The sequence below is a fragment of the Anabas testudineus genome, chromosome 5, assembly GCF_900324465.2.
Source record: "Anabas testudineus chromosome 5, fAnaTes1.2, whole genome shotgun sequence".
NCBI lineage: Eukaryota > Metazoa > Chordata > Actinopteri > Anabantiformes > Anabantidae > Anabas > Anabas testudineus.
The window spans coordinates 3,067,155-3,091,192 of NC_046614.1; the positions used below are offsets into that span (position 1 = coordinate 3,067,155).

Consider the following 24,038-nt stretch of genomic DNA (forward strand, 5'->3'; position numbering starts at 1 on the left):
TAAAACTACCAATAAGGCGGGGAACAAAGTAACAACCAAGAAACCAAAGTACAAAAGAAAACCACTGCTCAATGGCAGGAAAACAACTCACTGAAAACAGGCAACAAATGTCCAAAGTTCAGAGGAGGGGCAAAGTCCAGAGGATTCAGGGGGGAGGCAAACAGTGATGAGAAGGACTAGCAGGAGCAGGCCTGAGAGCAGGATGAGAGAGAGCAGGATGGGAGAGAGCAGGATGGGAGAGAGCAGGATGGGAGAGAGCAGGATGGGAGAGAGCAGGATGGGAGAGAGCAGGATGGGAGAGAGCAGGATGGGAGAGAGCAGGATGGGAGAGAGCAGGATGGGAGAGAGCAGGATGGGAGAGAGCAGGTTGGGAGAGAGCAGGTTGGGAGAGAGCAGGTAAATGACGACGATGGGGGGAAAGGACTGAGGAGAGTTTTTGTAGAAAGAGGGGGACACAGGTGAGGCCAATGTGCAATTAGTGACTGGAAGCAGAGGGAGAGAAGTGGCTGGTGGGCGGAGTCCAGAGGGAAAGGGAGAGGGGACAATTCAAGGCTGGCCGGGTGCCAGGCCGAAACAGTGACAGAAACATCACTTTCGGAGTGCTGGAGGAAGTGCGGGTCCCTTGAAAGCAAATCATTTCCATGTGTTTTGGGACTGCCCTAAGCTAAGTGGATACTGGAGAGACATCCACAATGTTCTGAACCCTGTCTTCAATTTTCAAATTACACGGGACTTTGTAACTCTTTATTTAGGTCATATTAATACCTTGAACCAAAAAAAACAATATTGACCTCCAGGATTGTCCTATTTTTTGCCGCATTCATCTTACTCTCTACCTTAACATGTCATGGTTTTGGCCTGGCCCCGGCCGGCCTTGGTTTTCCTCCCTCGATCTCCCTCTGGACTCCGCCCACCAGCCACTTCTCTCCCTCTGCTTCCAGCAATCAGCTGCATTTTGGACTCACCTGTGTTCCCCTCAGGCTACATAAGCTCTCCTCAGCCCTTTCTCCTCTGTCAGATCGTTGTCGTTCCCCACCTGTCTCCGACCTGTGTTCCCTGCCTGTTCCCAGACCCTGCCTGCTCCTGCTCCTGCTCCTGCTGATCCTCCTCAGCCCTGTCTGCTTGCCCTGGAGTCTCTGGACTTTGTTCCCTCCCTGGATTTCATTCTTCCCCCCTCTGAACTTTTGGACTTTTGTTACCTGTTTCCCATTTGAGTGTTTTCCTGCCATCGTGCAGTGGTTTTGGTTTGTACTTTGGGTTCTTGATTTGTTACTTTGTTTTCCACCATTTTGGTTGTTTTACGTTGTCACTTTGTATCTGTGTTTTCCCGGCCTGTTTTTGTAGTGTCTGTTGACACCCCCCTTAGTTTCCCTGTTTTGTAGTTTATCCAATAAATCCTGTCTTTATCGCATTCCTGCCTCGTCCCCCTCCTTAATTCATGACATTACAAGCCTTCCAGGGCCAGCTGCCAAGAATTATCAATACAGCATGATGCTGCCACCACTGTGTTTCACAGTTGGGATAGTGTGTTTGTGGTTATGTGCAGTGTTTGGTGTGCGTGAAACACAGTGTCTTGTCTGATGGCCAGAAAGCACCATTTTGGTCTCATCAGAGCAAATAACCCTTTCCAGTGGATCATGGAGTCCTTCACATGCCTATTGGCGAAAACAATTTGTAATTTAACATGAGTTTTCTTCAACGGTGGCTTTCTCCTTGCCACTCTCCGATAAAGCTTTGACTGGTGAAGAACCGGGGCAACAATTGTATGTACAGTCTCTGTTATCTCAGTTGCTGAAACCTCCTCAAAGTAGTCATCGGTGTGTTAGTGGCCTCTCTCACTAATCTCCTTCTTGCACGGTCGCTCAGTTTGTATGGACGGCCTGTTCTAGGCAGATTTAGACATGTACCATATTCCTATTATTTCTTGATGATGGATTTCACTTAACTCTGGGGGATATTCAGTGCCCTGGAGATTTTATTGTATCCATTCCCTGACTTATGCTTTTCAATGACCTGTTCTGAGTTGCTGGGAGTGTTCTTTTGTCTTCATGGTGTAATGGTAGCCAGGAATACTGAATAACCAGTGACTGGACCTTCCAGACACAAGTTTCTTTATACAGTAATCACTTGAGATGCATTCACTGCACTCAGGTTATCTCCATTTCACTAATTGTGGGATTACTATATTGTGTGTGTGTGTGTGTGTGTGTGTGTGTATATATATATATATATATATATATATATATATATATATATATATATATATATATATATATATATATATATATATATATGTGTGTGTGTGTGTGTGTGTGTGTGTGTGTGTGTGTGTGTGTGTATATATATATATGTGTGTGTATATATATATATATATATATATATATATATATATATATATATATATATATATATACACACACACACACACACATATATATGACTGGAAGCAGAGGAAGCAGATATATGTGTGTGTATATACACACACACACATATATATATATATATATATATATATATATATATATATATATACACACACACACATATATATATATATATATATATATATACACACACACACACACACACACACATATATATATATATATATATATACATATACATACATATATATATACACACACACACATATATAAGAATTCTAAATTCAATTTTGGATTTTACAGGGAGCCAGTGGAGAAAAGCTAAGGTAGGAGAAATATGATCTTTCTTACTAATTCCAGTCAGAACTCTAGCTGCAGCATTTTGGATTAACTGGAGGGGCTTTTTAAGGAGTTATTGGAACAAACTATTAATAAAGAATTAGTCCAGTATGGAAGTAACAAATGCATGGACTAGTTTTTCAGCATCACTTTGGGACAGGATGCTTCTAATTTTAATAATGTTTCTCAGGTGGAAAAAGGCAGTTCTAGATATTTATTTGATGTATGAAGTAAAGGAGATATCCTGGTGAAAGATGAATCTGAGATTTCTTACAATGTTACTTGAGGCCAATACTAAGTCATCTAGGGTAAGAATGTCTTTTAAGCATGCTTGAAGTTTGATTAATTCATTGGTTTCTTCTTCTTTCATAGATGAATATAGCTGGGTATCACCTGCATAGCAATGGAAATTTATATCATGTTTCCTAACAATATTGGCTAAGGGGAACATAAATAGAGTAAAAAGAATCTGTCCAAGCACAGAACCTTGTGGAACTCCTTAGCTAATTTTGGTGTGCATGAAAGAGACATCATTAACATGAACAAACTGGAATCTATCTGATAAATATGATTTAAACCAACCTAGTGCTATTCCTTTAATCCCAATGGCATGTTCCAGTCTGTGTAATACAATGGAGCATATACAAGTCTTGCTGACGGATTAAGTACCCTCTACAACCCTGTCTAGTGCTCCTAGAGTAACTAGTAACTGGAATCTCCTCCATGATCTTGAGACTGTGCTGGGAGATAGCAAACATTCTGGCAATGGCATGTATTGATGTGCCATCCTGGAGGAGTTAGACTGCCTGTGCAACCTTTCTAGAGTCCAGGTATCCTCTCATGTTACCAGTAGTGACACTGATCCTAGCCAAATGCAAAAACTAGTTAAAGTCAAAAAAGAGAGTGGAAAGAGAAAAAATATCATTGGATCTTCACTTCAAACCATTCCTGTTTTGGGGGTTGTCTCATTGTTGCCCTTCTAGTTTACCTGTTGTTACTTTTACCACCAAAACAGTTGAAACTGATTAACAACTCCCTTTGCTAGTAAACTGACCAGATCAATATTCCAGACATTTAATTGAATGAACGAAATATTAATGATTAAAAAGTGTTCCTTTAACACTTAAGTCCTTTCTTTGAGCTGGGTTCACTCTTTCTACAAAATACTCCACTTGCCCATGGTAGGCAGTCTTTACCCTTCAAGCTCGGGTCCTCTACCAGAGACCTGTGAGCTTCAGGGTCCTGCGCAGTATCGTAGCTGTTCCTAGATCCACACTTTCCAATGTTGTTTCTGGAATCTGCAGGAGCCATTCTCCCAGTTTGTGAATCACTGCTTCGAGTGTTTCAATTACCATAGGGACCACTGATGCTGTCATGCCACATCTTCTCTAGCTCGTACACCTTCTCATTTTCTTTCTCTTTAAATATACATGCACATATACTGTACATACACATTTTTTATCTTTTAGAGATTGTTTACCTGCTTATTAGAATATTGGACCTTGCAATGAGTCAATATTTAAAACTTGGCCTTTTATTTTGTGTCAGGACAATTTACCTTTGTCGCAAATTCATGTTATTATTGTTCAATTTCTAAGCACTATGTGGTCTATTGCAATTAGTAATTAGAAATGCATTGTGTGTGTGTGTGTGTACTTCAGTCATTTAAGATGCACATCAAAGAAGTAAAAGAGGAGCTCCATTGGCACACTAAAACAGGACTATAAACTATGTTTATTTATCCAATGTAAGACAGGACTTATATTGCCATACGCTTATAGGGATTTCCTATATTGTGCAAGAGAGGGCGGCAACTCCTCACAAACAACAAAGGTGGGGGGAGGAGGCTGGATACAGAAGCAGCCTGTATATATGAGAGAGGGGGACAGAGAGAGAGCTGTATGTCATCTGGGTAGACTTTAAAAACTACTATTATTATTATTCTCTCTCAGTAAAACACCTACTTTAAATACAGTAGCAGGATAAGGAAGCCCTCATATCCCGCATAGTCACTTAATTGGAAAACTGAGCCCATTAAAACCCTTTAAATGTTTTTACATCTCATACAGGAGCACAACCCCTGCACTGACAGCTGCACTGTATTGAAGTTTACACCATAGTCCAGGCTCACGCCAACTGGTAAGAATAACAGTATTATCACCAAATCACACATGTGCACAAAACAACATGTAAAAGCATCTAATGAGCCTTGATACATGTACTGCAAGTTTATATAAAGTTTATATATACAGTGAGGGAAAAAATTATTTGAACCCCAGCTGATTTTGTAAGTTTGCCAACTAACAAAGAAATGATCAGTCTATAATTTCAATGGTAGGTTTATTTGAACAGTGAGACACAACAATGACAAAAAAAATCCAGAAAAATGCATTTTAAAAAGAGTTATAAATTAATTTGCATTTCCATGAAGGAAATAAGTATTTGATCCCCTATCCGTCAGCAAGATCTCTAGCTCCCAGGTGGATCTTATACAGGTAACGAGCTGACATTGGCAGCCCTCTCAGCTCGTTACCTGTATAAAAGAGACCTGTCCACAGAAGCAATCAATCAATCCAGATTCCAAACTCTTCACCATGGCCAAGACCAAAGAGCTTTCCAAGGATGTCAGGGACAAGATTGTGGACCTACACAAGGCTGAAATGGGCTACAAGACCATCGCCAAGCAGCTGGGTGAGAAGGTTACAAAAGTTGGTGCAATTATTCGCAAATGGAAGAAACATAAATGAACTGCCAATCTCCCTCGGTCTGGAGCTCCATGCAAGATCTCACCTCGTGGAGTTTCAATGATAATGAGAACAGTGAGGAATCAGCCCAGAACTACTCGGGAGGAACTTGTCAATGATCTCAAGGAATCTGGGACCATAGTCACCAAAAAAACAGTTGGTAACACACTACGCCGTGAAGGACTGAAATCCTGCTGTGCCTGCAAGGTCCCCCTGCTCAAGAAAGCCCATCTACAGGCCCGTTTGAAGTTTGCCACTGAACATCTGACTGATTCAGAGGAAGACTGGATGAAAGTGTTGTGGTCAGATAAGACCAAAATCGAGCTCTTTGGCATCAACTCAACTCGCCGTGTTTGGAGGAGGAGGAATGCTGCCTATGACTCCAAAAACACCGTCCCCACTGTCAAATATGGAGGTGGAAACATTATGCTTTGGGGGTGTTTTTCTGCCAAGGGGACAGGATAATTGCACCGCATCAAAGGGAGGATGGATGGGGCCATGTACCGTCAAATGTTGGGTGAGAACCTCCTTCCCTCAGTCAGGGCATTGAAAAGGGACGTGGTTGGGTACTCCAGCATGACAATGATCCAAAACACACGGCCAAGGCAACAAATGACTGGCTCAAGAAGAAGCATATTAAGGTCATGGAGTGGCCTAGTCAGTCTCCAGACCTTAATCCCATAGAAAATCTGTGGAGGGAGCTGAAGGTTCGAGTTGCCAAACATTGGAGAGGATCTGCAAAGAGGAATGGGCCAAAATCCCCCCTGAGATGTGTGCAAACCTTGTGGCCAACTACAAGAAACGGCTGACCTCTGTGATTGCCAACAAAGGTTTTGCCACCAAGTACTAAAGCACGTTTTTCAAAGGGATCAAATACTTATTTCCTTCATGGAAATGCAAATTAATTTATAACTCTTTTTGAAACGCATTTTTCTGGATTTTTTTTTGTCATTGTTGTGTCTCACTGTTCAAATAAACCTACCATTGAAATTATAGACTGATAATTTCTTTGTTAGTGGGCAAACTTACAAAATCAGCTGGGGTTCAAATAATTTTTTCCCTCACTGTATATAGAAGCACAACTACACAAGACACAAAATTAATGACAAGCAATGGTCGCATATGAGTGAATAGAGGACGTAGAAAAAAAGTTCAGTGGAGGGCCCCCATCAGACTAAGTCCATAGCAGCAAAGAGATGGCTAAGAGTCACCTGAGTCATCTCTAACTAAGAAAAGTAAAAGATTAAATCTAGTCTTAAAAGTAGTGAGGGTGTCTGTCCCCCGAACCTGAACTGGCAGTTGGTTCCACAAGAGAGGAGCTTAATAGCTATAAAATGGGAAAAAGTATCTCATTCAAATAAGACCTTTTGGATGATGACTGTTTTGATCAAATTCAGTATTTAGTCAGGGTGGTTAAAGAGCTCCATCTGGGCCCCAAGCTGCTCACTTACACCACTCTGTGTTATCAGTAGCTTTTAGACATTTCCTACTATGAATGTGAACGAAATAGGAACCCCTGCCCACCTGCTTCCATCTGTTTCTTAGTGCCATCAGATGCTCTCAAACTGAAAGCTATATGGAAAGTAAAATGTAGTATCTTAGTCATAGGTGAACAGTGTTGCCAGAAAGCGTCATCACAGCCTCTAAAATTGTGAATAATGAAATGGTTGGTTCATTTGATGACATACATTATCCAACCTTATTTTTTTGTAATTTTGATACCAAGTGAATTCAGTCTTAAGGGAGAGAACTAGGTGGTGCCTAATTCAACTTGCTTAATTGGTCTCGACAGGTTGACCTTTCTTTGCCAACCCCTGCAATGCTTTAAAGGTATGAAGCCCCCAACGGCCATGGTAGTGATTTTTTATTTTGTTTTTGAGCTACTTTTGCATTGCCTTGAAAAACTTTTTGTTCCCTTGCAAAACATTTGTATTACCTTGCAATATATTTTGCATTCTCTCGCAAAAGGTTTAGCGTTACTTCCGATCTACAATGGAAGGCAATGAAAATCAATATAGTTCAGACAAACATTTATTATAAAATAACTAAGATCAAACAGACAAAGTGCGGGTGCACCTTTTCTTCCCAATTAGAGAAGAAGCATTCCCCTAACCTGAGCTTGAAATCAGCTTTTTCAGTGCACTCTGTGTGATGTATCGTGTAATATATGAATAACATAACCACGCCTTATTTATTAGTCTGTATCATGCAGTAGACCCCAGCTGGCTGTGGCCACAGAGCTAGTAGGTTCACCCTCAAATGTGGCTGCTGAGCAGCAAGTACCACTGTAGCTTAGTGAGATGGATGATTAAAGGAGCAAGCCAATGCTCAACACTGTGTTATTCCCAGGTAGGATCACGGCTGGGACAGTGCTGTCTATTGTGACTGTAGCCATCTGTTGTTCAGTTGTTATTATTGTGACTGTTTTTGCTTAGTATGGATAAATACTATATGAACCACTCAGTAAGGTTTTACATTCAGTGTAGGTGCAGGTGATCTGCCATTCTGCCTAACTCTACTGTCAGTTGCCAGGATGTTGTAGGTGATCACAGTTATCCCTGGATGAAAGGCTGTAGAGCTCCAATCTGGAATAGAATCTGAATTGTGACTATAAAATTTGTGCCACAGGCAATTTATAATTATACCTGCTAGTTCATCATGGTTAAACATACGCAGAGTGGCAAAGCACCTATGTATACTGTCAGAACTCTTTTGAAAGGAGCAACTAGCATTAAATCTATCTATGTCATGAAGTCTGTGTTCTCTCCTAATATGTTAATTGATGTGTATCTGTAGTGACAGTGTATTAACTTATACATAACTAGAAAACTGACAGAAAGCACAGCAGCAGTTGCACTTCCTTCACAAACTGAGAAGTGCCAGAGCCCCAGCCCCCATCATGTGCAAGTTCTAAAGAGACACAATTTAAAGCATCTTGATCAGCTTCGTCAGTGTGTGGTACTTCTCCCGCCACGCGTCCTGCCACAAAACCCTGCACCGCCCAGTGATAGCAGCTGAGAGAATTGTCTGTCTCTCTGTTCCCTCCCTTAAAGACATATACAGAACCCGTCTTACTTAGCCCTTAGCATTGCGGGTCATCCCACCCACCTGGCGCACACTTTCTTCAATCTGCTGACATCAGGAAGGACACTGGAGACTCTTCAGATGCTTCATGTCCCAGGCTGTGAAGTAGTGATGGGAAGTTCGGCTCTTTTGGCTCAGCTCCCAAAGAAGAGCCAGCTCTTTCGACTCCTGAACTGCTCTTTCTTTGGGATTTTTTGTAGGCCTTTATTTTACCATAACTTTGCAAAAATTAATGGTTTGTGTGTTGAAAACTCTTTCATGTGCAGCGTTTTTATGTAGAGTGTATGTGGGATTTAAAGTTTTGACAAAACTTTTAAAACCACCACAATGGAAAAGGGTTTGAAATCAGTAGCTATCATTTTAGCCAACTCATCATCAATACTGTGCTGTTTGGCTGGGGTTGCACTGGTATAAACTGACTTATTTTGCTTTGAGTTGCAAAGGTTATACTTGTATGTCTGGGGAAGCCAGTAGATGCTGCTGCAGTTGCTGTTGTTTTGGGATGAGACACAACAGGATCAGCAGACGGTGTGCTAGCTTGCCCTCTCTCCTCTAACTGCACCATAGGATGGACAGTTCTGATATGTCTGTGCAAGTTTGTGCTCTTAATAACTGCTCTTAAAGTTATTTTCATTTTGCAGTGAAGGCACTCTGCTTTGTTGTTTCCTGTATCTTTATACTGCAGCCAGATGCTTCTTCGCTTTCAGGTGTCACTCATAGTTTCAATACGCAACTACACAAGGCACTCACACACTCTCCTCACCACTGTCTGAAAGACAGCGGTGAGGAGGTCTGTCTGTTAGACAGTTAACTTGCAGTGGAGTGCCAGGCAGCGGGCGCTCCAATTCTCAGTGCCCCCCTCTGTGTTTTCACATAATGGTATGATCCTGTATCCTCACATCTGATCATCTTGAACATTAAGACTGACGAAAGCAGTGAATGAAATGAAAAAAACTAGGAGCCGGCTCTCACTTGATGCGAGTCGGCTCCTCTGATTCACTACAAATCATCGGCTCTCAGAGCTGCATCTTTTGCGCATGACACATTAGTATCAAAATGCTCAAATCTCTTCTGACTCTGTCCCCTCTTCTGCCCCCGAACCATATTTCTAACTCCTGAACTGTCTGCTGTGTGTGACTGCAATGTCACAACATTTATTCCTAACCACAGTTGCATTAATTTTTCGCCAAGATCTTGTATTGGATTTATTGATACTACCAGTCTGAACCCACCCGGGAAAAAGCTAAAGCAAGTTCGGAGCAACACAAAATTTCATCAATAATGCCCTTATTGCAATAATCAAGAGCAAGGTTTTGGAACTTGTGCAAAAATTAGGTTTACAGTCCCACAACTAACAGAATGGATAATGACAAGCAATCACTGTCAAAACTTTGCCACCCGGCCACTCAGCCAGACTGCACCCTGAAAAGACCCTGTAACATCTGTTGACAACTTCATTTTACTTTTATATGATGTATTCTCAAACTCAGTAAAATACTAATAGTACACTGTCTGTGAATCTTTATGTTTTCTTGATCCCATCAATTAATCACCAAGAGTCCTGCTTAAAATTGTGCCCATAGTCTTGTACAATAATAATAAAACATTAAAGCATTTACCATTTTAGACAATGGCTCAATAAGAACCATTATCCTCAATCCTGCTGATACACTGAGGCTTCAGAAGACATCAGAATGTTTGACACTCAGAACCATTTCTCCTGAGGTGTTAACTTCCTATGACATCTCCCCACCATTAACAAATCAGTGAAAAATCACATTACTGATGCATTCACTGCATAGTCGTATTTCCTAGTAATATTACCCAAGGACATATATAGAGTGAAAAGAATCGGCCCATGCAACAAAACCCTGTGGAACTTAGCTATAGTTTGTGTGCATGGAGGACTCAAAAATCATTAACATGCACATACTGGAATCTATCTGATAAGATTTATACCAGCCTACTGCTGTTCCTTTAACCCCAATGACATGTTCCAGGCTCTCAAACAAAATAAAACTATGTTTAGGTCTGTGGTTGATTAATGAGCTTGAGTGGAAGATTGCTGCTACTCCTCCAACCCAATCCGTGCTTCCACGAACATGATAATGAATATGTTTTATCTTAATGTTCAAGAAGGAGGATTTGATGTAAGGCAATGGGCAAGCAATGAGCAGCAATCCCACTGTCATCCAGCACCTTTCTTTATCTGCAAGATCTGATCTGAATACTGAAATGTGGCTCTGAGAGTTTCTTCCAGGAGAAATGTGAAATGTTACCCCCAGGAACCAATCCTTAGTCTCCACTGGGGTTGCATCAAAGACACAGAATCCCTATTAGGACGGAACCACTTACTGTCTGAATGGTTTATTGTACATAGCCAGTATGAGCCACTTGGATATATTCTGCCACCAGAGCCAATGTGTTAGTCCGGGACTTCTGGCAAGCTAAATGCAATGCAGACCAGGGTGGTGGTCTCTCTTTTTAAGAAGGGGGACCAGAGTGTGTGTAGAACTATAGTGGGGTCACTGAAACACCATGACAGTGGTCCCCAACCTTTTTTGCGCCACGGATCGGTTTAATGTCAGACAATATTTTCAAGGACTGGCCTTTAAGGTGTGGCTAGATAAATACAAGAAAATAAAACCGGCATAAAAAAATGTAAATGCACATAGCTGAGGAGCGCAGGCTTTCAGTACCCTTGGGCTGACTCCATCTGGACCTGCAGCCTTTGTGGGGTAAAGCCTGTTCAGCTCTCTTCTCACCTGCTCAGCTGAGATCATTTGGGTGGGAGTCCATTTGTGGGGGAGGGACTAAAGAGTGGTTAGTGAACTGTAGTGGGCTCTGTGGCTCAGCCTGCAATAGATTGAAAAAATTATTCAATTCGTTGGCATGGTCCACAGTCCCCTCAGTTACCTGGCTGCTGGAGTTGTAGCCAGTGATGGTCCTCATGTGTGATCCCCCCCACACCTCCCTGGTTTTGTTACTGTATGTTGAAGGCTTTGTTGCAGTTTCCTCCTGTAAGCCTCCTTCCCCTACCTGATCTTGACAGACAGCAGTCTCTGGATCCTCTTTGCTGTCTCCCTGTTTCCTGACCTCAGTGCCTTCTTTTTGTCATTCATGGTTAGGGTGGCTTTGATGTCTTGAGTGACCCAGGGCTTGTTGTTTGGAAAGCAGCAAATGTTTTTTGTGGGTACGTGGGTGTCCACACAGACATTGATATAGTTAGTGATGCAGTCCATCAGTCCATCAATGTCCTCACCATGAGGCTCACAGAGAGTCTTCCAATCTGTCTCTTCAAAGCATCCCTTTGCCCCCTCTGTCCACCTCTTTACGGTTTTAATGGTGGCAGGCTGTCTATGAACCAAAGGTATGTATTGTGGGAGGAGATGTACCAGGTAGTGATCTAACTTTCCCAGAGGGGTTAGGGCAGTGGAGCTGTAGGCATCTTTAACATTAGCATACAACAGCGTCCTCTCCCCCCGGTGGGACAGCTCACAAACTAAAAGTAAAGGTAGGAAATGTCTTGGTGAGGGTGGCGTGATTAAAGTCTCCAGAGATCATAAAGAAAGCTTAAGGGTGTCTGGTCTGCAGACTGGAGGTGACCATCTGCATGACGTCACAGGCAGCAGCAGCATTAGCGGATGGAGGAATGTAAATGGCAATTAATATGGAGTGAGAAAACTCTCTGGGAAAATATTTCCCACAGCCAGCAGTTCAATGTCAGGGCCGCGTACACGGTCTTTTACAGTTACATGACCAGGATGGCAACACCTGTTAATGAGAATGGTAAGCCCCCCTACTCTCCTCTTACCGCTCTCCTCTTGCTTCCTGTCCCAGCGCATGTTGCTAAAACCGTCTATATTAGCGTTCGAGTCTGGAATACCATGATTAGCCATGTCTCTGTGAAACACAAACTACACTCGGCAAAGATTTTGTCCATCCTCACCAGAGCTGTCAGTTCTTCCATCTTATTGTCCAATGATCTCACATTGCCCATAATCAGAGAGGGGAGATGCAGCTTAAATCTTCCCCTTGCCTCTGCACATCACTCTTCCACGTTCTTTATTTCCTCCTTGCTGTTTTTTGCCTCCCCTGCATCCCCTTGTTGTCCTCTTTCTGATATCTTTGGGGATGTTTAAAGTCCCAGACAAGTTACATCTTTTACGGCTGCCGTCCTCGGTAAGATCAGCTGATCCTAGGTGTAAAGGAGCTGGCTCTGGTGATGGAGCAGCTGCTGCGCTCCAGTCCAGAATGAGTGAAAGTATGAATCCAAAGGTAAAAACAGAGATAAAAACTCTCTCAAACAACATGATCTGAGAGGGTATAACTTAATTTCAAAACTAGTTACTTATCTACACAAAAGTAAAAAAAAAAAAACTGATAAAATACAGAAAAGACAAGGAAGAGAACAACTGTAAATCGGCTGCAATACAGCTCGCGCCTGCACACTCACTTGAAACAGCAATGTGGGGCTGCCCTTCCAGATGTTAGAGTTTTCCCCATTACATGAGAAGGTTGTTTCCCTGCGCCTTCAGGTTGGGTACAGGTCTCTTACTGTTGTTTCAGTCTATGGGCCAAGCAGAACCCACGTCCATAACGAACACCATGTTCAAGCGTAAGGGTGTCCATCAGTGCACATGGCACCAGAACTCCCTAGGCTGGAGGTAATTTGGTAATTCTTGTTCCTAGTTATTCGTGTTGGCCGATAGCCCAAATCTCTTCCTGCATATGAGAGGCTCAATTCCGGGACATTAGGCTCTTCAGTTCTAACAACAAATTCCATACAGACCAAAATACAAACACTTGAAACTCGCATAGCTGCTCATCCTGATCTGGCAAATCTACTTTGCATGTGTGTGTAGGAACAGAAACAATGTGTGTGCAAAGGCACAGAGACTGTGCCTGTGACAGACTGTGACAGAGAGTGTGTGTGGGTAAATGAGAGTGTAACATTTATATATACATATAATATATATTCCACTCCATAACCAAACATGCGTGATATGTGATCTACCTAAACTCTAATCACTACAAGTAGCGTTCTGTTGTTGGACATTTGTGGTAGTCACAGTTTGTCCATAGCGAACACCATGTTCAAGCATAAAAGGGTTCCCTTAGTGCACATCACTACTAGTGCATGCAACACCCTAGGCTGGTTGTGTCATCTGACCTTCAGCAGGATGTCTTGGACACTCGGGTAAAGAGAGGAGCAGAACTGTCAACTGATCACCTCCCAACTAATGACCTTGACTGGGGATATTGTGGGACGGTGGAAGGAATAATTTGAGGATCTCCTCAATCTCGCCGATACGCTTCCATAGAGGACACAGGTGGCAAGGTAGTCTGGTTGTTGTTAGGCTTTGCGTGACGATCAGGGACAATACCCCTGGACTGACCGATCTGGGTGGTGGTCCCTCTCATTTTTTAAAAATGAGAGCACCGATTCCATTTGGAGCCAGCATTTAACAGAAATGTGTTAAAAACTGGCATCGTTCTTGATGACTCTTAAAAGTCATTATGAAGGTGTGAGGTACTAATTTGCTATGGAGACGTGGGATGACTTTAAACAGAAACAGAAAAGCAGCTTAAAAACAGATCAGCAAAAATACTTGACAAGGCATGTGGTGTTGGTTATGGAGAACTTAAATTACATTAGGTCACACATTTAGGTCACAGTAATACACAGGAATGTTGATTCAACAGTGGACGAAAAAATTGCCAGCAACCTATGAAATGCAAAATTCTTTTCCTATAGATTTTCATTTAGTCATTTGGCAGTCAGTTTTGGTGGATGAAAACTAAGGTGTGTCACTAAGGGATAGCATAAAGCCTACACTACATGTGTAATATTGACCTAAATTTTTTGTTGTGTTGCGTTGCGCTTTGCTGGAAATTTTAGGTAGGAGGTGCCCCAGGTAATTTATGTTCGATACCATTCATATCTGTGTGGTGTTAAAGAATATATGCATAATGTCAATGCAGGATAATTTTTTTACACATTACAAATGCTGTACACATTTTTAATTGAGTTTGTGGTCCAATTCAATTCAATTTTATTTGTATAGCGCCAAATCACAACAGAGCACTCTACAATGTAAGGTTTAAGACCTTACAGAAAATAATTGTATAAAAAATGATATAGAAAAGCCAACAATAACGGGGGAGGAAAAGCTCCCTTTAGAGGAATAAACCTCCTGCAAAACCAGGCAAATGGGCCATCTGCCTTGACTGGTTGGGGTGAGTGGAAAGAGTCTTCAGTACTAGTATTTTGTCTTGGTGTCAGGTGCAAACACAAAATCAAAAATCCAAAATATAGTCAAAGGGAATACAGAGTAAATACAGATATACACATACAGAGTGAAGACATACGATGCGCAAAAATACAATGGTGCATAAACATGCTATATATAAATATAAAATAACAGTCAAAACAATAAAGTTAAATAAATTTAAACCAAGGGAGGTAGTGCAGCTTAAAAAGCACAGAGTGGTTCGGGGGTGGTGTGGGGGGTTATATGGGGGGAATTGTTCTGAAGGCTCCCTGCAGTGGGGAGGAAACTGTTCTTGTGGCATGAGGTCCTGGTCCTAATGGACCAGAGACTCTTGCCAGAGGGGAGGGACTGAAGGAGTACATGTCTGGGCTGAGGCGGTCAACTGCAACTTACAGCTCCTAGAGTTATGGGGGGCCGCAGCTGATCACCTTCTCTTTACTCTTTAAATTGTGCGGCCATAGTGAGATCAATAAAGAATCACAAACCCAATTTAGTTACACAAACAGCACACAAAGTACTTTCAGTACTCCCTTGCAATGAGGGCGGCGTCAACTGCGCACTTGAGTTTGACATATTAGTGTCCAGATGTGCAGCTGTTGATGTACGATGAGAATAATAGAGGAGAAGTTTGTAATCCAACTGCAGGAGACCTTGTCTCAGAGCAAAGCTGGGACAATAGTGTTGAAGGCAGAGCTGAAGTCCAGACATAGTATCCAGGCATAGGATCCTGGGGAGTCCAGATGCTGGGTATGATGTGAAAGGCCATGTTTACAGTGTCATGTACCAATCTTTTGGCTCTGTAGACAAGCTGCACCGGATCCAGTAGACCAGGGGTCACTAACAGGCGGACTGCGGTCCAGATCCAGACCCAGAAACTGTCCCAAACGGACCCGGAGCTACAGACTAAACCAAACGCTTTGATCTCAAATCTAGCGGGACACCTTAATTGTAATCGGCGCAGCTATTGCGATCTTTACGGTATTTATTTAGTGGACGCGAGAACGCATTGGCCAATTGAATGCGAGTTAAGCCATCCCACGTGACTTCGCTTAGCCAATCGATTGTGTGGATCACAGGCGGTAAAATTAGCAAGTCAACAGTAGATGAGAGAAAGTTCGAGGTTGGAAAGAATTAATAAAGAAAGACGGTGATAACAGAGAGACAGAGAGGGAGATATAGACAACAGAGAGGAGAGAGGGAGAGATACAGACGACAGAGAGGAGAAAGTTGATAAAAGGATGGTGAGACAGCGAAGAGTTTTTAATTCGAATCTCCAGTTCTACCTCCAATAGGAGTCCTTGGGCAAGACCTCCTTGCGCTTACCCTGTCTGCCTTTTTGCCTAGTCTGCCTAAATGGTAAAGTTAATATCTAACTATATTTACATTTAGTTATTTGGCAGATGCTTTTATCCAAAGCGACTTAAAATTAAGTTCTTTGGTTGTGTAAAGCTGCTTTGTGACAATGTCAATTGTAAAAAGCGCTCTACAAATAAAGTTGAATTGAATTGAATTGAATTGAATTGAATTAAGGAACAAGGCAAGCAAAACAAAATCTAAGTCAAGGAGAAAAACATCAAAGCAACGTGCTATTAAAAAATTGTTTCTGTTTCATGAGATGCAAGTACAAGAGAGCAGAAAAGTGCAAAGTAAGATGTGGAAGAGTTCTGTTTTCAGCAGTTTTTTTAAATATTGAAAGTGAGGTGGCTGAGCGTCCAGAGTTTGGCAGCTTATTCCACCATTGTGTGATCACTGAGCTGAAGAGTTTTCCTCGGTGTCTACTGTGTGATGCTGGTACCACCAGATGTCGTTCACTGGCCGAGCGCAGTGAACGGGAGGGGATGTAGACCTAACTATGATATTTTGCCTATTGTATTAAAATTATCGCTATATTAGAGACTTATTACATATTAGAGACAACAACAGACACATTGTTTTGTTAACACAAATGGGAAGTGCATGTTTTTTTTTTTCTTTTTGTGGTATTATGGAATTGGTAATTTGGCAGTTGAAATACAGACTTCTTGTCACTGTGCAATGTTCATTCATTAGGTCTATGCAAAGGAATACCATTGATTCATTATAGTAGTTGAACTGTTGGTAACTGGCAGCATGAGTTTGCAAAATTAGAAAATGAGGCTAAAATAGACAAACCTGTTGATGGCTGCTTGTGCATGTCCTGATTGTGGTATAATTGTGCAAAAAATCTAAGATATTTAAATAGTTACCAAGGCTGGTGTCAGGAGTTTAGTAGGACCAATAAGAAGGCCGAAGCAATCCACTCAGTGAGTTTATTGTGACACACAAACAAAAACAACAGCGAAACCATCTGCTGAGCCGTGAACACAGTCTTTTCTTAGATTAAACAAAAAAAGGAGTCCATAGGAATACCTGGAGAAATCAACATCCTTGAAACATAGAGAGTCCAAACATGAAGCTCCAATAGGAAATCCACACATATTCCAAAAGATAATCCAACGAAAAACTCCGGTTTACAACAAAAACACAAACCGGGAAAAAATGTCACAGTCCATAATCCAAAGCAACAATCCATAAAACAAAGTCCACAGCCATTGAGTACCTTAAGTCCTGCACACAAGGCTGTAATGAGAGGCAAAATAGAGTTTGTTTCTTGTCTCAATCCAACAAACGATCTGGCAATAGGTCTGTGGAACACTACAGGTAAAAAACCCTCCCGTGTACAACAGGTGCAATCAATCGGCTTAACGAATGTCAAGCTGCTGCACGAACACCACACCACCTGGAAATGGGACCTTCAAAATAAGAGGCCAGACTGAAAGGTAGGCGGCGGATCCTCACAGTACCCCCCATCCATCGGCCGGCTCCGGACAGCCCTCAGGGCTGCTCAGGATGGCACTCGCGAAAAGGCAGAGATCAACGCCGGATCCAAGATGAAGCGACTGGGAACCCAGGATCATTCCTCAGGACCATAACCCTCCCAGTCCACCAGGTACTGGGTGCCCCGGCCCCAACGACGAGACTTCAGAAGACGTTGGACAGCAAAGGCCGGAACCCCGCTAACAAGCCGGGCGGGAGGAGGGGGCTCGGAGGAGGGCACGAGAGTGCTGGTGACCTCTGGCTTGACACGGGACACATGAAACGTGGGATGCACAGGAAGGGGTCTGTCAGCTCTCCTCGGAACCGCTGACGGGACCACAGAGTCGCATCCTGCGAAGAGAAAAGCGGCGGCTGGTAGTCATAGCCCACCTGGAATGGAGACAATCCCGTGGCAGCGGAGGGCAGGGAGTTGTGGGCGTATTCCACCCACAACAGATTCTTGGCCCACGAAGAGGGTTCCCTGGCACAGAGCAGCCGAAGACCCGTCTCCAGTTCCTGATTCAGTCGCTCTGTCTGTCCATTCGATTGAGAATGGAAACCTGAAGAGAAACTAACAGATATGCCCAACAGACGACAAAACTCACCCCAGAACTGTGCCGTGAACTGGGGTCCTCGATCCGAAACCACATCCCTCGGAATCCCATGAATCTTAGGACAGGCGGCGGGAGAAGAAAGCACACGAATGTAACCGGTGGTCCTCCCTCGCCCTCTGGGAGAGTACTGCTCCTACTCCACAGTCGGACGTGTCCACCTCCACCACGAACTGCAGCTTTGGGTCTGGCAGAATCAGAATAGGTGCTGTGGTAAAACGGTTCTTGAGGGTCACAAAGGCGGATGCAGCCTGAGGAGTCCACTGGATCTTTGACTTTGTGGAGGTGAGTTGGTGAAGAGGCGCCGCGATGACGCTGTAACCCTTGATGAATTTCCGGTAGAAATTGGCAAACCCAAGGAAACGCTGTAATTGTTTGCGGTTCGAAGGCTCTGGCCAGTCCAACACCACCTGCACTTTGCTTGGATCCATCTTGATGCCCTCAGGAGAGATGAGAAAGCCCAGGAAAGAAACTGTGGACACGTGAAACTGACATTTCTCCGCTTTGACAAAAAGCCGGTTCTGGAGAAGGCGCTGGAGAACTGCTCTGACATGGGCAATGTGTGACTCTGACTGTGAAAAAATGAGAATGTCGTCCAGATAAATGAAAACGAAAATGTTCAACGTCTCCAAGCACGTCGTTTATCATGTTCTGAAAAACAGCAGGAGCGTTGGTAAGTCCAAAGGGCATAACCAGATAGTCATAATGGCCAGCAGGAGTGTTGAAGGCTGTTTTCCAATCGTCGCCCTCACGGATTCTGACCAGATGATAAGCATTGCGCAAGTCCAATTTAGTAAACACATGAGCTCCTTGTAATAACTCAAAAGCGGAGGAGAGAAATCCAAACAAAAAAAGGTAAATTGACAGAGCACATACACAAACCAGCATTCATTTTTTTATTATGCAACCTGCTGCAACCTGCTGCAACCTGCCCTACACATTGCTAGGGGTGGTTTCTAGTTCGTGGAAGAATTGCCTGGATGAGTGGACGTATCTTACTTGTATCCATGCACCTGCTCTCGGGAAGTCATTATCTGTACATATGGAATATGTAAAAGAGTGGAAAGATGGTCTCAATATAATAAAGCACTTTTCTTTTTGATAAAGCTCATAGTCTGAGCTGACTCAGGTGAGTGAACCATCTCTTAGTTCACTCACCTGTTATAGACTAGACTAGCTGGAGGACCTCCCTTGATACACTGAGCCCTTCTCCTCTCCTCTCCTACAAATCAGGTAGGTATAACACTATGACCATGAGCCTAATATTGTGTTTATCCCCCTTTCACTGCCAAAACAGCCCTGACCCATTGGGACTCATCTAGGCCCCCAAAAGTTTGCTGTGGTATCGCACCGACTAACCAGTGCTAAGATGAAGATGTTATCAGTGTTCTTCACTTCACTTGTCAGTGATCATAGTGTTATGCTTGATTGGTGTGTATGCCACTACTGCATGTCCTTCCTCTCTGTCTCTTGTTCTTTTCTCTCTTCACTTTCAATTCAACCCACTTGGTGAGGCAGATGGCCACCCACCCTGAGCTTAGTTCTGAGTGATCCAGCTTATGGTTATATATACACATATATATATATATACACACACACACACACACATTTATATATATTATATATATAACTCAAAATGGTACTTGTGGCCATGTCTAATGGTGTCAGAACAAGCTCCTAATGAGACAGTGGATGGTGTCCTTGGGTATCCCAAGGCATTATTGAGCTCTCTGAGGTGCAACTTGGCGGTGTTGAATCCAAGACATATTGTCCCAGAGGTGTTTCATTGGATTTATTTCAGGTGAGTGTGGGGGCCACTGTATCAATTCCTTCATCCTCCAGGAAATGCCTGTATTCTCTCGTGGCATGAGGCCGGACATTGTTGTGCACCAGGAGGAACCCAGGATCCACTGTATCAATGCAGGGTCTAACAATGTGTCCAAGGATTTCATCCAGATATATAATGACAATCAGGTTGCCGTCTAGCCTGTAGAGGTCTGTGCGTCCCTCCATGGATATGCCTCCCCAGACCATCACTGATCCACTGTTTCAATAATAATAATAATAATAATAATAATAATAATAATAATAAAATAATAATAATCAATGTAATAGGACAAACCTGGACAACAAAACACACCTGTCACAATTTTCCAATACTTTTGCTCACATTAAAAGTGGATGGGTTAAAACAAAAGGTCAGATCCAGATGTAAACAGCAGGAAATAAAAGGTGAAATTTTGTGATTTTGTCTCATATTTATCTTCTGATGTCAAACCCAAATGTTTTCAGACTACAGCAAAAATAAATGAACTGGCCTCACTTTTCCAATACTTTTGACGGTGTATGTATATACAAGTATATATAGTTGATGGTTACAGAGACACTGACTACAGAATAGAGCATCAACTGCCACCTTCTCTACGTGAGCAACAGTTCGGAAGGTAGCAAAGAGAGGGAAGGTAGTCAGAACTGAGGGGAGCACACTACCAGAAGCTACTTAAAAGAGTAATGGTTTCAACCTAAAAAGAATGAAAAGTCCAGTTGCCATGACTCCATTTCCAGGTTCAACTTCAACTTCAATCTTCACAGAGCTCTAGTTCTAGTAGTGTTTGCAAGAATGGTAGGCAGTAAGTTTATTTGCATTTTAAGTGAATACACAATAAATCAATGTATTAAAACAAAACACGAGCAAATTTTTCTGAAAATTGTTTTGCATTAATATCAGACATTCATGTTATCTTCCAGTCACGGCTGAGCCTTGTGTGAGATGTAGAACACCATCCTAAATGGGGGGAAATGTGAACAGTTTTAGTTAATGTGTTGATGTTTTTCTGAAAGTAAATGTGAGAAATGAAAACATGTAGAATGTGGAGCAACACTAAATATAAAATGTTATATATTATACATATAAACTAAATAAAATATAAACTTTCGCATTTGCACACAAAGACTTAATGACTCTCACTTTTACAACCATTTACCCGAGTTTATTACAAGTGAAATGAACAAGTCAGTATATGAATACATTATAAGCCCCTTCACCATTACATCAGTATTTAACTCCCCTTTAATTTACCATTCAGGGGTTCTCAATCTGTTTCCTCAAATATGATGCTTCTGCAGCCATCTCTTCTTCTGATCTCCATTTGGAGGGAATATCTTCATTTTCTCGATCGTGTTTCTGTAACTGCAAAAGAAATGCTATCACAGAGCAATGTCAGAACAAAGTTGTCTTTTTAGTTTCCCTCTGTAAGTATTTTCTGTGATTTCAAATGTCACAGTCAACTGTGTTTAAATCTTACATCTTCAGTTTTATGTCATGATCGTAATTTACTTCCTGTTTTATTTTGAGATATCCTTTCACTTCCGGTTTGGTCTTTCCTAACCCCAGTAAACCAATGTAGGTCTATTTCTGCTGTGCTTCTGGACCTCTGATTCTGCCTTTGGCCCTGTTGTCTGACTTGTATCTTCCTCTGGATCTTTTTTATGTGTTTGGGACTGTGATTTCTCTAGACTTGGATTTGGACCTGGATATCTCTCTCTCTCTCTCTCTCTCTCTCTCTCTCTGTGTGTGTGTGTGTGTGTGTTATGCTGTGTGTTTTAAGGATGAACTTTGGACTCTTGATTGTTGTATTTCCACTTCTTTGGTGTGAAGAGGGGTGTGTTTTATTACTACTTGGCGTATACTTTATTTTCTCACTCTCTTCCTCTGTGACCACGTGGCAAAATGCTGACACAGAAGGCCACCATCTTGTCTCCCGCTCCCACCTTTCAGCCTGTCACTTCGGGACTTCTGGGTCTTCTGCGCTACATCACCTGCAACTGCTTCTCCTGGCAATATACAATTATACTCTGCACCACCTCTGCACAAGCTGTTCTTTCTCACTTACCAGTTAAGTATCCCACAGACCTCCATACTCACCTGTACCTCCCTCCAAGATCTCTGTGCAACCTACTGGCTCTCTTGTCCTTTATTCTAATTGAATATGTCTTTAGTACAAATTGTCACTTGGTCTCAAGGATGAACTGATTAGATTTTTTGGCCTAAGTAAGCTGTGCCTTGAGCATGAAACTAATTAGCAGAAAAGTTGATAAAGCGTCTTTGGGTTTAATTATTGAAGTAATTTGATAATGTGGTGTTATTGGCTCACCTCAGCTCAGTCTGGAAAGAACTTTACATTAAATATTTTAAATAGATTTGCATTTGTTGTAAGCATGTAAGACACATTTTCTTTCCTGTGCTACTGTTCCTGTAGAAATCCTGCAAAAGATTTCACACGTGGGCTACTGTTCTGCGTCACCTACAATATATCTGTCTTGGACAGTTCTAGTGGTAACCTGTTCATTTGGCAAATTATAACTGGGCAGCTTTGGCTCATTCACTAGCTCTATATGTGTCCTTGGCCAAGATGTTGTTTCAACTGGTAAATAAGAAGCAACATTGTAAAGTGCTTTGGCTGCTGATAAGGCAGAAAAGGACTCTCGCTTCACAGCCAGAAGGTTTGAATCCATGGGTCAGCAGTGTGCTTTTCTGTGTGGAGTTTGCATGTTCTCCCTGCTCTGTGTGGGTCCTCTCCAGGTACTTCGGCTTCCTACCACCTCCAAAGACATGGCATGTTAGGTAATTGATGACTCTAAATTGCGCATAGGTGTGAAAGTGAGTGTGAAAGGGTGTCTTGTAGCTCCTGATAAATGTCACACTTTTTGACATATTTTTATGATAACTAGTGTTATATTTGTTATTCTCCTATGGATATTGCTGTGGAAGAAGAATTTACAAAAGAGATGACCCCCAACAACAAAGCAAACCTGGACTATATCACCCCATTCCTGCTGAGCTGAAGAGGTATCTCTGTGGTGCTAAAGGCTATGGAGATTCAAACCTTTCCTACCATCCATCATCATGGAAAATGTCAACTCTATAATAAACAAAATGGGAGCTGGGGGTACTGGTTAGGAATGCCGTCAGTGTAGCCTGATGTGTTTTACTGAGACCTGGTTGAATCAAAACACTGAAGACTACTATGTGGATATACCTAACTGCACCGTGGTACGAGCAGACAGGCATGCTCAGGCAAGTGGCAACACAAAAGGTGAAGAACTTGTTTTATTTGTAAACAAGAGATGATGTAACCCTTGCAATATTACTGTCAAGGAGAGGATATGTTGTCAGGATGCTGAGCTTTTGGCAGTTGGTCTTAGACCATATTATGGTCATCAATGAGCCTGTTGCTAGGACTCAACATTCTGAGGCTCCTAATTGTGATATCAGGAGGTTTTAACCATGTAACTCTTACTTTACATCTCAATAAAGTTTCCCAGTTTGTGACATCTCCTACCAGAGAAGGTAAAACACTGGATCTACTATATGCAAGTGGAAAGGAGGCCTACTGCCTTACCACCACTTGGTAGGTCAGACCAATGCCTGGTCTTACTGTAAAGCTGTAATAAATCCTGTGTACAGAAGCAACCTGCAACCATCATCACAGTCAGGAAATGGACACATGACTTTGTTGAGTCTCTAAAGGACTGCTTTGAATGTACAGATTGTCAATGTCCATGCTCTTCCCTTCTGCTTCCAGCAATATGTTCCGGTATGTTTAGGTTGACTGTTTCACTTCTGTAGATATACTATTATACCTACAAAGTCTGTCCACTGATTCCCAAATAACAAACCCTGGATCAGTGAGATCAAGACTATACTTAACCAGAAAAAGGAGGCATTTAACATGAGCTGAAGAGGAAATTGAAACAGGCTAAAGA

The 24,038-nt window shown here is 42.3% G+C and overlaps 1 protein-coding gene across 2 annotated transcripts in view; it reads right to left on the reverse strand.

Annotated features, from left to right (window-relative positions):
- Positions 1-20,881: 20,881 nt before the first annotated feature.
- Positions 20,882-24,038, reverse strand: part of fhit (fragile histidine triad diadenosine triphosphatase) — a 148,362-nt gene continuing 145,205 nt past the window's right edge. For both annotated transcript variants that reach the window (XM_026344557.1, XM_026344556.1), the window contains exons 6-7: positions 21,352-21,462; positions 20,882-21,057 (exon numbers count right to left, since the gene is read on the reverse strand). In XM_026344557.1, the coding sequence (XP_026200342.1) occupies positions 21,355-21,462 (108 nt within the window). In that variant the 3' untranslated portion in view covers positions 20,882-21,057; positions 21,352-21,354. The remainder of the gene's footprint in view (positions 21,058-21,351; positions 21,463-24,038) is intronic.